The sequence below is a fragment of the Neolamprologus multifasciatus genome, chromosome 11, assembly GCF_963576455.1.
Source record: "Neolamprologus multifasciatus chromosome 11, fNeoMul1.2, whole genome shotgun sequence".
Taxonomy (NCBI): domain Eukaryota; kingdom Metazoa; phylum Chordata; class Actinopteri; order Cichliformes; family Cichlidae; genus Neolamprologus; species Neolamprologus multifasciatus.
The window spans coordinates 34,333,851-34,348,756 of NC_140449.1; the positions used below are offsets into that span (position 1 = coordinate 34,333,851).

General features: G+C 40.2%; 1 protein-coding gene across 4 annotated transcripts in view; it reads right to left on the bottom strand.

Annotated features, from left to right (window-relative positions):
- The window catches only part of gabbr1a (gamma-aminobutyric acid (GABA) B receptor, 1a), a 163,235-nt gene that overhangs the window by 142,452 nt on the left and 5,877 nt on the right, over nt 1-14,906 (bottom strand). For all 4 annotated transcript variants that reach the window (XR_014876846.1, XM_085177252.1, XM_085177250.1 and 1 more), the window contains one exon: nt 9,559-9,697. Coding sequence is in view for 3 of the 4 variants with exons in the window: in XM_085177252.1 (XP_085033378.1) it covers nt 9,559-9,697 (139 nt within the window). In the remaining variant the exon portion in view is untranslated. The remainder of the gene's footprint in view (nt 1-9,558; nt 9,698-14,906) is intronic.

A 14,906-nucleotide genomic window follows, 5' to 3' on the forward strand; every position in this document is an offset into this window, starting at 1 on the left:
GAACTGGCCTGCCTGCTGTGTTTTTGGTTTCATGATGCATCAGAACTGTTAAGCAGCTAAAATTCTTCATCAGACAAAAATGGGACAGCATTCCTCCCCCAAAGGTCCCACAGCTGGTCTCCACAGTTCCCAGATGGACTTTAGTTAAAAGATGAGGGCATGCTACACAGTAGGAAACACGACCCCGTCCCAGTGTTTTTGTGATGTGTCGCTGCCATCAAATTCAAAATTACTGATTTTATTTTCTTAGAATTTTCCCTGCTTAATTTCATTTTGCATTATTGTACCTAGGCAACCTAGAGAGTCTTAATCTATGCAAACCGGATAAATATTTGTTCAGTGTGCTGTCGGTAGCTTGCCAAAAGGCCATAACTCGCCTTTGGATTAAAGAGGATATTCCTACCATAGATGAATGGATTGATGTGTTATATAATATTTTTGTTACGGAAAGAATAACTTTTAGGTTAAAGTGGCAGGCGGACTCATTTGAAGAATATTGGTTGAAATGGTTGAAATATGTACAAAACGGGAGGCCCGATTTTGTATAATGTCATTGTATTTCTTGGTTTGTTTGGTTTTGTTTTGGTCCGTTTGTCTCTTCTGTTGTTGTTCGGTTTGGTTTTGCTTTCCCCCTCACGGTGATTAAATTGAATTTGTTGTACATGTTGTATAAATAAGAAAACTAATAAAATAAAATAAATTTTAAATAAATTTAAAAAAAAGAAAAGAATTTTCCCTGCTTAAACATTCAATATGTTCTATTGCTAATAAATTATGGGTTAATTAGATTTGTAAATGATTGTATTCAGGGTTTTTTCTCTTCCCGGTGTAGAAGTCTGTGGGAAAGTGGCCTTTGCCTTCTTTCTTACTGAATACAGCATGATGTTACTGTTGCAAATGATGGTGCTTATTAGACTGAGAATTAGGAATAAACCAGTGCGCGCCATTGACAAGCAATTTGTCAATCACAAGTCATCAGTGTGTGTGTTGCCCGAGGGTTTCACAGTCACCCCTCATTTATGACGTCTGCTTCCAAAAAGATGCCAGTTTGAGACGTCAGAGTGGGACGTCACTGACACCATCCTTTATATACAGACTGTGGTGAACAAACATTGGGTATGGAAGGTGAGCTTTTTGTAGTTCATCTTCTTAGATGTTGTAGTTTTAATGCAACAGACTCATATCAGCAACATCCGTTATGAGCTTATCAAGCAACCCAGCACAGGTGCAGATTCTCTGAGCACTGTGGTGGTTTTCCCCAAGTCTCCTTCACCTCGTGATGTTTCCCATCAAGGTGAAACAACAACAACATAAACAACAACAAAAATGTGATTAGGGAAAAGCATTGGAGTTGTGTTTTTGGGTTTTTTGACTCTATTTGACCACAGCCTGTTGTTTCCATCCCATTTGAAGCTTTGTGTTTTTCACCCACTCGCTGTCCAGTTTTTTTCTGGGTTTTCACCTGCTTGTTGGCTTTACTCACCACAAATGGCCAGACTGCAAAGTAACCACTTTTATTTCAACCTGTCACTGGTGACAAAATACTGTGAAGAAGACTTGAGTGCCTGCTCATTTTTCCATATTATGTTTCCAAGGAGCAAGACTTTTTTTTTCCCCAAGTGATGTCGAGCAATAATTCTCCGGTTCTCCGAAGCTCTTTCAAGTTCCTCTTTGGTAAATGAAAGACTGGCTGTCAAGAAGCCACAGTTAAGGACGGGAAATAGAGAAAAGGGCCAAATTACACAAGAACAGGACTGAAAATAAGGGTTAACAGATCTTTTATGGTCATTAATCCAAACTTGTAGTTTTTGGTTCAAATCGTCATCAGTATGTCTAGAGCAGGGGTAGGCAACTCTACCTTAGATGTTTTAGATGTGTCCTTGATCCAACACAGCTGATTTAAAGGCTAAATTACCTCCTCAACATGTCTTGAAGTTCTCCAGAGGCCTGGTAATGAACTAATCATTTGATTCAGGTGTGTTGACCCAGGGTGAGATCTAAAACCTGCAGGACACCGGCACTCGAGGCCTGGCGTTGCCTACCCCTGGTCTACAGGCATCTGTAAAACACAGTGGAAGCTCTGTCTTGGTTTGGGGCTGATTAGCAACAGGTTCACTGTTTAGTGTAACAATAATCCCAAACACACAATCATTGCAGTACGAGTTCACCTGGAGAGAAAAATAAACCACAATGGCTCACTATCAGGCATGGATTGGCCTCCCCGGAGCCCAAACGTCAACACTATTGAAGTACTCGACAGAGAAGTGAACAGAAATCAGCCAACATCCAAAGAAGAGCTTTGAAGAGCCTTTATGAAGCCTGGAGAACTGCATGTCTCCCAATAAGTTGCTGAAATAATTTCCCACTCTTGTAGCAAAATATAAAGAAATGATGGGTGGCTCAAGACTTTTGCACAGTACTGTATTGGCTTTTGCATTGCATGAATTCCACAAAACGAACATTTCTTGAGCAGTAAAAGTAGAGCTTCAAAACATCCTGCAGCTCAGTTACACTCAGAAGAGTTTTCCTTCACCAAAAAGGTTTCATTTAGTATTCTTTGTAATGAGAAAAAGGAGCAGGGAATGCTTTGGGAATAGGAGAGCTCACAGCTGGATGAATGTTTCACCTCAGTCTTTTGTGAGCAGTATGAATTTTGCTCTGTTGCCTTGTCAGTCAGCTTAATCTACCATTGGAACATGAACTGCATCTCATGGCCTTCAGAAGCAACCAGGTCAGTGAAGGAAAGACTGACTGTTGGTCTCCTCACGCTAACATTTAACTTACAGTTTATCAGAGCGTCGCCTTGTTGAATGAGGAAGTATAAAATCTGCACAAGTCTACGTTAGTAAGAAGGCATGGGGTCGATGGCAAAAATCAGAGGATAACAGTTGCTGCCTTAGTATTATAACGAGCGTTTAGGATCACATTTTTATTGGTACCTCACCTTACTGAACTCATATTTATGTTACAGTTTAAAGGAAGTATCAGTTTAAACTAACTTGACATGCTTGTCTTTGGAGATGTAGGCAGAGGAAGCCTGTGACAGACTGGAGACCTGTCCAGGGTGTGCTCCACCTCTGCACAGCTGGGATAGGCTCCAACCCCCCTGCACAACCCTGAACTGGATAAACAGAACAGGATGGATGGATTTTTAAATGACCTGAAAGCTTCATGTAAAAATGGTTCTTTTAAAACTAGAAAATGTCAAATAACTGTAATCAGTATTTTGAATACTAATATTTTGTTATCATGTGACAATTTTAAAATAGGGGAAAATTACAGCAGTGTCTGGACTCATGGAGCGGTTTCAGCTCACCGTTTAACTGTTTGGCTACAGCTTTACTGGTTTGACCCTCTCACTGCTCTCCTATTGTGCCCGGCCAAATCGAGCTGCTATTTTCAGATGAAACACCTCCGAAAATTCATTGAACACGATCTGCTCTGCGCCAGTCGGTTTATGGAGGGAGGGAAAGGTTACATGTAATAGAGTTGTATAATTAAAATATGTAAAGATGTCAAAATATCACAATATCAGTGATTACAAATGGGTTACATCTTTATTTCTTTCAGAAAAAAGGGTTTATGTAAAATATAACGTTCATTCTTTTGCTTTTCACCATGCTGAAGTCTCTTCCTTTGGCATCTTTTCCACAGTCCTGGTCAGTAAAACCATTGGGGACTAATGTGAGTGAAACATCACCAAGGGTAGAATGGCTTACAAGGAACTAGGACAAGAACTCCTTTGACTACATGACTGTACATATATATAAATATAGGAAATATTCTCACTCAGATACTTGAGGAAACAGATGGTGCACGACTCTCCTGCTTTAATAACCAGTTAAAAACATGTTTGCAAAGACATGAAAAGTAACCACATGTAAAAAGAAAAGTAACACTGCAGTAACCTGTTAGTGCTGTTGTTATTGTGTGCACCAGTTTATGGTTTAAATGTGTTTATTTATGTAAAGGAAAACACAAGAACCAGACACAGGGCAACAATTCACCGTAGACTCCAGTATAACGTAATAAGGTACTCGAGTATTCTGTATCACCTTTGGATTATTTCTCTCACCTTCCCCGTCCCTGCTGAGTCAGCACACACAGGCATGATTAACTCTTCAGTCTCTTTTATGCGTTTAGCTGGTTACAGATGCAGAGTCGGGGTTGATGATTGTGTCTGATATAGGGCTGCCACAAACGATTATTTTGATAGTCGACTAGTCACCGATTAGTTGACTAATCAGATCATGCATCTATTGGACGTAAAACGTACAGCTTATTGCACCAGCAGCATCTGCTCTTATATAACTATCATTAGCTTACAGCTTGAAGTGTTTAAGGTATGTGCTAACTAAAAATAAAGACAAGATGATAGTTTATTAAATTTTAATGAAATTTGCAGATTGTTTCGGTGAAGTTTAATAAACTCCTTGCTATCTAAAATATAACAGGACACCGGAGTAAATTCTCGAGCATCTCACACTTCTGATAATCAGCTGTCTGCTTGACGTTTATTCAGCTGTGTAAAAACTATAACTTTAATCTCAGCCAAACCGATTTACTCAGGAACAAATAAAATACTAAAAAAGCCAAACAATAAAATTTGTAAGTTATCTAAGTGACTTATATATCATGTTTAACCTGAGTAGCGAAAGACGGAGGTGGGTTTGAAAACGATTTGCCGGGAGTCTGGTGTTCTCACACGGCTCTAGTTAGCCTAGCCCCCGGCTAGCTATCGAGCTAGTGGGTAACAGACGTCTCCGAAAACGTCGGAGCGCTTTTGAAAATATGTGGTGTCTTGATAAACTGAGCAGATATTTGAGGTTTACACAGCTACATTCTATCCTGAAAATATGTTAAACGTTTATTTTGTGACCCAGAAAGAATAATAAGAGTAATATTAAAACTAACTAGCTGCAGCCATTGTTGGAAAATGAGCTGGGCTGCGCTATGAATTCTGGGACACAGCTTCTTCTTCTTCGGGGTTTAACGGCAGCTGGCATCCTTGTACATGCAGTGCTGCCATCTTCTGTTTCAGTCCGTTATTACACTCTTAAATCCTACTACTTATTCCTGCGTCTTTTGTGATCTTACAAAGCTTCAAACGACGCGTCGACTATTAAATCAGTCGTCGACGATTCTGATAGTCGACGTAATCGTGACTAGTCGACTAATCGTGGCAGCCCTAGTCTGATACCAGGCGCCTTTTGTGTCTTTTGTTTGAGAAACTAACCTGCTTAATGTGCTTTTTTTTGTATTTCTAAGACCTTCGAGTTTAATACCTCAGATGTGTTTCAGCAGGGTTTCTGCCAACATGAAACATTATTTTAAAACTAGTTCGCAAACTAGCAACAGCACTTTGAAACTTGCGTTGGGGAAAGTGTCTCACAGCTGAGATCAAACGTCCTAACACTGGAGCTCTGCTCCTTGCTTGTAAACCTGGCTGCACATGCACAGCGTCAGTGCAGAGGAGAGGACCGAGGCACTGCTGCCGACTGAGATCACAGCTGTGTTTGCATGTGGTGGAGTTTAACAGATTAACAACAAAATATACGGTGGTGGTATGAACTCTATGTAAATATTTTGGGGAAAAGGACAAAGAAAATGATAAAAGGAAGAAAAAAAACACTTCTGTTAGAGCCGTTGTTGCCTTTCTGAGTAAATCTAAACCCATGGTAAGAAGTAACATGTTAGATTGTCCTCTCAAGTAATCGGTTTATTTATTATTTCACCATATTTACCACATTTCTCTCGTCTTTTTCTTGCTGAAAATATTTTTATAAACCCAGATGAAGTTTTACTCTTTCTCTGCACGTTAATGCAGCTAAATTTTATTTTATTTGCACTTTACAGTCAGTTTTATTTACAGTGATGTGAAAACCTGAGTACACTTTCAGAACCATCTTTAACAGGAGTAACTTCAAATGTTCTCATATCATTATTATTATTAGATCATTATCACACTTTGTGGCTCGCTCTTCTAAACAGTTCGTGGAGGTTTGGAGACACATTCATGCACAGCTCTCTTAACATGTCGCTGCAGCATTTCAGCCTGTTTGAGGTCTTTGAGAGCTTTAATATTTAACAAGCAGCTTGACGATGAAGGTAGAGATTCTGCAGTATTACACAGAAGATCCTCCACGAGCAATCACAGAGGAAGAACTACCCACTATTAATAGCGAAGCCGTAAAGTATTCCAACTCCGTAGGTATTACTGTAATGTAACAGGTTACTTTAAACTGCAGTAAATATGTTGCATTTCTTTTGAAAAATAATGTTACCTAATGCTATTGTAATTTAACAGCGGTATATATAAAAGCAACCTCCACCGAGTGCCAAACAAAGTGCACAACAGGAGTTGGTGAAGACCAAAAAAAGGCTAAAAGCATGTTGAGACTGCACAGACAGCTCCCCGTGAATCTTTGCTGTCATAACATCAGACGTTTTATTTCATTGTAGTTTTGGCTTTAAATTAAGATTGTTGATTAAGCAGACAGGACACTTGAAAACTGAATATCATACACAAGATTTGTCTGGATTTGGTTCACTCAGCATCATTTTCAGCCACAGCAGGAAACTGTCAGCAGAAAAGCTCTTATGAACTCCCAGTACACTCCCTGTACTCGGCACCAAGTGCCAAACAGACAGAGTTAGCAACACAGACAGCAGTATTTCATCGACCAAGTATTTCTCTCCGGAGTTGGAGGAGAAACTGAGCTAAAACAGTAAATATTGCACTTATATTTTCCAGGCAGACACAAACAAAACTCCGAATGAGCACAAATGATGCTCTATAAGTGTAAATACCCAAGTCTATCGTGTTAAACATCAGGGAAAAGCTTTTAAACTAAATCATATAACTGTACTGTAATAAAACACATAATAGCTCAACATACCGTCGACTGTTTTCAATCATCCTGAACGCTGCAAAGCCAGCGAGATGGAAGCAACCATTTGGGATTACTCTACATCGTGTAATTCATATAAAAATAGATAAAAATGCCCTCTAATCAGGGGTAGGCGGCACACCTCCTCCGGTTGCTCTTCTTGAATGGATAAACCGCACTCCTTTTATAACACAGAAGCTACTAATCCACAGGCTTCATTCACTACAGTTTACACTGTGCGTCTTGATTTTGGTGCAATGTTTCGCCGATTTTGTCGGGAGTAGAAATAAATTGCCACACTGCGCTCTTTCTTCACACCTGCATGTATCAGCGCATAGTTGGAGAAGGAAGGATGACCCGTTGATAGCGAGACGGAGGGAGAGAGAAAGAAACCAAAACACTGGAGTTCCTCTGGCTCCAAAAGCCGGTCACCATAGACCAGGGGTGGGCAACTCCAGGCCTCGAGGGCCGGTGTCCTGCAGGTTTTAGATCTCACCTTGGGTCAACACACCTGAATCACATGATTAGTTCGTTACCAGGCCTCTGGAGAACTTCAGGACATGTTGAGGAGCTAATTTAGCCTTTAAATCAGCTGTGTTGGTTCAAGGACACATCTAAAACCTGCAGGGACGCCAGTCCTCGAGGCCTGGAGTTGCCCGCCCCTGCCAAAGACTCTTGTGTTAAATGAACCAAACGTACGAATAAACATCTTGAGGCCACAACAGTTTCCTCCTTTCGTAATCGATGCATGGTGGTCAAACTCCACCTGAATACTGGTAAGGCTTAAAGTTGGGGGCGTGGCTACTGTGATGGGTGTCCTATCATTGGACTGCTCCACTGTGTTTGTGCTGTTGGTGCCATTTGGAGCATTTTAATGGAATCATGTGACAATGTGGCTGCGGTGTGAGTGAACAGTGCTCCGGTTTTTGATGAGTGACACTGTATTACTTCATTATTCTGTAGAGACGTGTCTCAGTATTCAGTTCAATTCAATTCAATTCAATTTTATTTATAAAGCGCCAAATCACAACAAAAGTCGCCTCAAGGCGCTTCATAGATACAGAGAAGAACCCAACAATCATATGACCCCCTATGAGCAGCACTTTGGCGACAGTGGGAAGGAAAAACTCCCTTTTAACAGGAAGAAACCTCCAGCAGAACCAGGCTCAGGGAGGGGCGGGGCCATCTGCTGTGATTGGTTGGGGTGAGAGAAGGAAGACAGGATAAAAGTATCTGCACACTCGATCAGTGTCAGCTGACAACTCGACTCTGTCGTCTAAATATGATCACTTCTGGCTCAGACTGGCAGCAACCTAACACTGAGGTGACATCACGTCACTATGTCCGTGAACTAACGGCTTCAATGAATATGGCTTCCGACCACCGTGATCCTCCGCCACATTCAAGCCTGTTTCGGAAGATTCTGGAGGGAAAATTCCTCCATTTGAATTCATAACTCTGTGGCAGGTGGAAATGAATTGCTTTCTGGTGCTGCTCTGGATTTTACGCGGTCTGCAAATCACTGAGCGCCTCCACACCCTCTCACTATGCAGTGGATGGAGTTAGGCTCATTTGGGTGAAGTTTTAATTTGACCAAACGACCCCTAAATGCTCAAAAAACATGATTTTTAGACAAGTTGAGAATAAATGGGGCCTTTTGGAGCATTAATGCATTTTGTGGCACAAACATTTTGTTTTTGATAGAAAGGATCAAGAGATACGGTTGCATTTTTAGATTCTGTGTTACTGGTTCTGATGTTGGTGAAATATATTCCTGAGAGCATTAGAGACATCGCAGCACCTAAGCCACTTTACAGGAGCTGCCATTTTAATTTCAGGCATGAAGCGAGCAGCAGACAGCATCATTTTCAACCCCCACAACTGGCTGCTTCTTCTACACGCGTCGAGGCTTCTGTTGAAATGTAACCATCTTTCTAATGTCTCCTTATCACTTTGAAAAATTGCTTTAAAAAGGAGGAAGTGCTGTGGTAAATCCTCGATGTACCATTCATCATGCATTAGCAGATTGCTAGTGTTTTGGGGCTAAATCAGCTTCAGTGTAAGAAACACTAAAGGACACGAGTGTTTTTCTTTTTTCCATTTAGACGGATTTTTTTAGATTAGTTGTCAAAGCTTAAATAAAATTAAATAACTATTTTACCCATTTAGCTCCATACACTTCTACTCATCTCATGAGCGCCCCTGATGAAATGCAGCCCCGTTGTTTTAACAGGAAGTGGAATGGTTCTCCTGGACAGGCTCTGGTTTAACTTAAACAGTGATGGCATGTCAGTGCTGAGCTACCTTCACCCTGAGGGGGAAGTGGAGTTTTCAAATGATGCTAACAAATGCTGACAGCCACACAAATTAAAAGGTGTGGTTTCGTTTCATTAAGTCAGACTGCATCAGTTCACTTTACTTTGGAAACCGACGGCGACAGTGAACGCTGCACAGTATGTGACACTTTCCTTTGTGTACAGAGTAAACAGGGAGGGTGGTGAAGCACTGTCAAAACAACTGGGATTTCACTTCAGCGTACGTGTGGTTTTAATTTGATGCTGATTAAGCAGACGTGACACTTAAGAAAGAGCTGATGTTTGTGCACAAGATCCGTCTGCAGGGGGGGAAAGGAAAAATGAAAGAAGGAATGAGACCAAAGAGGACTTACAACATCTGCTGGCCTGCATCATGTCTGTCCACGTGCCGTTGGGTAAGCACTTCCTGACCTTCGGTCCCACGATCACTCGGTTGCCTCTGCAGATGTACTCGATCTCATAATCCACAGGCAGGATCTGCACACTGCGGATCTGTGACGAGAACAGGGGCAGAGATCAGGGGAAGGAAAGTGTGATTGATGGTCTCTCATGCAAGTTTTTCTCCTTCACTTAAGAAGCCTCTTCGTTCTGTGTCACGGCGCCATATGGCCACGACAGTAAAGCTCGACAAGGGAAAACATTTTAGTGTGATACTGTCTGAGCTGATGTGCTGCCACTCTCTGAATTACATCGTCTCTGCCTGTGAGGGGACGGAAACATATGCGAGGGAAAAAGGTTTATGTTTCATTTTGAATGGCTTTGGTCATAGCTGCATACAGTTTTATTTACAGCAGTTTGACACTAAGGAACCGTTTTCATGTTGAGGAAGAAAAGCTTCACTGCTTGCAGTTTACAGTTTACAGTGCATGTGCAATCATTTTATCCCAGTAAAGCCTGAACGATGGAATAACTGCAAGAAAATTCTAATTTTGCAAAGCAGAATGTTTAATGGAGCCTCTGACAAATGACATAAAAGATTCAATTAAATATCAATTTGATTAAATGAGATTTAATTGGGTCATTTTATGCTACATTAATTTCTCAGTTTGTTTATCTTAAACAAATATATAAGGGAGTTAGGTTTTTAAAAAAGAAAAATCACACAATGATGAAGATCTCATGGATCAAATATGACATTATTGTAACGACTGAGACACTTTTATGAAAGTTTTGTATATTCATTACTTGTTCATTCTAAAATGAGGGGGTAAAAGTAAATGTCATTTGGGGATTTACTGCAACAGAACACCGTATTATTTCACATCCAGGACGTTGTCACATTTGCAAACTTCACAGATGTGCCATTGGTTAGATATCAGTTAGTACCAATTTGAAATGTGGCCACCTTAATCCAAAAAGCTTCTAATATCAAACGTTTGCCCAGTATTTGCAAAGATGATAAATATATTTATCTGAATCAGGAAGACGTGTGTGTCTAAAGTAAATCTTTTCCATGTGATGTAATAGTGTGGCTGTATTTCTAGAATCCTCAAGTAGAATAAAATATTTTTGGGATTTTTTTTGCCCCCAACCTTTAAGAGGGACAGTTTACACCAAAAATCAAATTGACATATTTTTCCTCTGGCCTGTAAAGCTGTTTATTTATCCAGACTGTTTTCTTGCTAGCTTCCCTATTTAGGGAACATCAGCTATAGAAATGTCTGCTTCCTTTTGAATATAATGGAACGAAATGGCACTCGCCTTATGGTGTTTACATAAGGTATTGCACAAATTGTACAGCAGATCTCATGACCCAGTTAATCAAATAAATCAATAAATCAATAAATAAATCACTGTCCAGAAGGAATCGGGCATCAACAGAGGCTCGTGACAAACACGCAGATAGCTGGGATGTTAGCTAGCTAGGACTAAGTACTAGCTAAAAGCAGGAACTGCAGGATGACATCTAGCGAGAAGTGGCGTCCTCTGTGGTGGCGTCCTCTGTGGTGGCGTCCCTCTGTGGTGGCGTCCCTCTGTGGTGGCGTCCCTCTGTGGTGGCGTCCCTCTGTGGAGGCGTCCTCTGTGGTGGCGTCCTCTGTGGTGGCGTCCTCTGTGGTGGCGTCCCTCTGAGCCAACCTCAGTGCTTTTATCCACACCTTGGCAGGAGCAGACAACTCAGCAACCAAGCTGAAGCAATACCAGGGCACGATAGGAAGTCTGAAGCAGTTTGACTTGTTTCTTTTTCTAAAATATGAATGTTTAATATACAAACTCATAAAATTGATGCAGCAAAGGCTGACCTATGAAACATATATTTTTTAAGCAAAACTTCAAGATTTTCCACAGAGCCTCTAAATTCTGAATGACTTGATAAGTCAGTGGATCTCCAACTTGTTCTGGCATACCCTCACTTAAAGAAGAGAAAAAGAAACTTTAATAATACCACACACTATTTTTTTTTTTTCAAAAACATTAAAAATAAAATGGGATCCAAGTTGAATTTTTAGAGAAATAAAGCTCGGGATGATCGCACAGGCAAACACTCAAACACAAGCTTATTTTTATTCTGTTTTTTTCTCTGATCGTCACCGGCTGACCTGCGGTGGCCCCACAGCTCGAGAAACACTGTGATACAGTAAGTTCTCTAAAACTGTACCATTAGCTTAAAGCTGTAATAACCAGATAATATTGATGGAGCTTTCTTTTTCCAAATGGACAGAGTTCCCTTTAACCCTTTAAAACCGGTCTGAGCAGCACGCTCTGTTTTGCGTAACTATTTTTAAATCCCGGTAGCTCTGCAACCACGTGAGCTAGCGCAATCATTTTTTTTGCATATGAAACCTGAGGAGTTGTACTTACATCTTATGCCATCAGCTTGTCCTCGGTCACAGTTTCCTTCCACATATAGCTTTGCAAAAACTGCATAAAAAGCACTTGCAGCAACAAAAACATAATATTCCAGAAACAGCTTTGCCGATCTGATCAGCTGTTCAAAACACTTCCTACGTTGGAATAGACGCAGAGCGAACTATCGCATGTCCGCCATTACCTGCCCGAAACCGGAAGTGACGCCATTTTCGCGGAAATGTAGTTTTTTACCATCAGGGCCTCATGAGCCTTTATTGGTGTTTTTAAAAGTTATCTTTGACTTTATGACTTTCTGTGTCGTTTCTGGGATGCTTAGGACTCATATTGCACTGCTGGAAATAGTTTATTTTGATGCATATGCTGCTTTTTTGCAAATTTGCACTATAATATTTATTTTTATTTTTCCTGCAATATATAAAAATGGGTGTATTTCAAAACTAAAACTATTAAGACACTTAAAATAAATTTCCTGTGGTGGGAAACTATTTTGTGCAACTTTTTTGTATTTACAGTTTTGAGGGATAAGCCTCTTAAATTTCTCTAACTAGAAATATATGTAAAAAAACAAAAATGATTTTCAATTTTTTTGTAGTTTATTGCACTTTTTTGCAATTTATGTAATCACTATGCACTTAATGCAGACATATTATTAAAATCTGGGCTATAATGGTTGTATTGATGTATAGCAACTTGAAATGCTCCCACAAATGGCTCCACAGCATGTAAAAATATAATATAAGCTCTGGCGGACTTGGTTCTATGGTAGGTCTTAAAGGGTTAAAGCTATAAAAAAAACAACAGTTTTCATGTGGAAACACTAAACTCTCAATTTCTATTCAACTGATCTTCAGCCATAAAAATCCATAGTTTGTCCAACTAATGTCAGACTCAACGTGTTTGTGAAGTGATGTTTATCTGTTTGGGAAAATGAAGTCTGGGGCATTTTAAGATTTTGCTTGAGATTCTGTAGTCTGGTTATGCTGTTAAGTGCTTTGAGTGGTCAGTGAGGCCGACCGCTAATTTGATGTAAATGACAGCTTCGGCTGACTATCGACTGAATGGAACTGCGAATAAATCAGAGCTGGAAGTCAGAATAGTCGGAGAACTTTGTGAACACGTTAATTTGAGAATCAGGCAACATAGAATTTTCTTATTGATACCACAGGTGTATCTACTTGACCTCAAGGTCAAGGTCACAGGACAAGTTTTCTGAAAACCTTTAACTCGAAAGATGTCAGTATTCATTTGTGCTGAGGAAAAGGTAAAAAACAAAACACAGCTGATACACTTTTATTTTATGACCATCCAGCAAAAACAGCAAAAAGGCTATTTGACTTACAAACAATCAAAAACCACGATGGTCATAAAGCAATATTACCAGTCGTAGGAGATGCCTGCGCTCTCAGTGGTTTATGTTTATTAGAATTTAACACGTGTTATTCCTGGTTCTTGCTTAGCCATGTGCTTTTTGAATTGATATGCTGAATAAAGTCACTAAGGCTCATGTGCACCCCACTAAGATCGACCGAGACCTGGGAATTATGTGTTCTCAGACTTGTTCTTCCAGAGGATTTGTGCCACCTAACAATTTCTACTGGCTGGAGGTTGAGGGGTAGCAGCCTCCTGCAGGGGTAGCCACCAGTGTTTTTAAATGATATATAACCAATCACAACAGGATCATTCTTTATATCAAGCAACAAGGCAATCTTACTTTAGTTAATAAGGTGGATTTGTCTTAATGGCAGCAGGTCATTGCTGCTATTAATGACACTATAAACGTGACTCATGCTGAGAAATCCAGCTTTAAAAATCCCTCCATTTTTTACACTCCTCCCAGCTCACTCTAACCTGCTCAGCTCCTCTGACTTACACTGCACTACAAACTCCATTCAACCTTTAAAATATTCACAAGACTTTGAACTCCCAGTGTCTATATTGTCTTTTATGTTTCTGAAGGAATTAAGTAAAAAGTGACTTACTTCTGAGTATGAAATAGACTTTTTCCTGAGCCGCTCTCAGTGTCACAGTACTGCCAAACACTCCTTTCATATAATCTCTGTATAAGCACATGCTCAGCTACTTCTGCTGCAACTGAGCCGACTCATTGTTTCTCATTTGGTGTCAACTCGGTCGCCTCGGCACCGTCCAGAGTCCAAAAGTAAAGAGTTTGATTGAATCGCTCAACATCCACTTCCTGTTCTGATCCCTCTCTGTTGTCAGAGCTGGTCGGTGTATCCGTGTGTGTGCGCTTTGCCCTTAAATCCTGTTTTAACACACTGCCATGTTCCCATCCACTGCCCACGTCAGTGACTGTAGTGACTGTTTAAAAGCCACCGAGGGACTGCTCTTCAGAAACTGAAGTGACGCATGCTTTCAATCAAACTGCCAAGTTTCCATCATCAAAGCGAAAACAGTCATCACTGTTTCCGAGATGTTTAAAACAACTTTCAGGCTTGTGTGCCGCCCTGCGCTCTGAGTCAGATATACACAAAAAGTGTTGTTGTACTGTTTAAACTTCACTTTATGTAGCAGCGTTTAGTAAAGGATCAAAAAGTTTGAGCATTAAAAACTATTTCAAGTATCTAACGTCAAGAATAATAAATTACCGGATCACAATTATTGATGCATTGATGTGTTTAACACTTAAATCTTCCTTATATACAGAATCAAGTATTATTGGATTTTTACAAAGTTATGTATCTGCATCCAAAATGTGATATAGTATGAGTAGGTGGTGGTATAACATGGAAATACTTAAGTGCATTACCACTACTTTAGTAAAGTACTTGAGTAAACGTACTAATTAACTTTCCAACACTGGCCCTGTCCACACACTCATATCATTGGGCCCTTTAAGATAACAGTACTCCAGCAAACATCATCAAAATCAAGG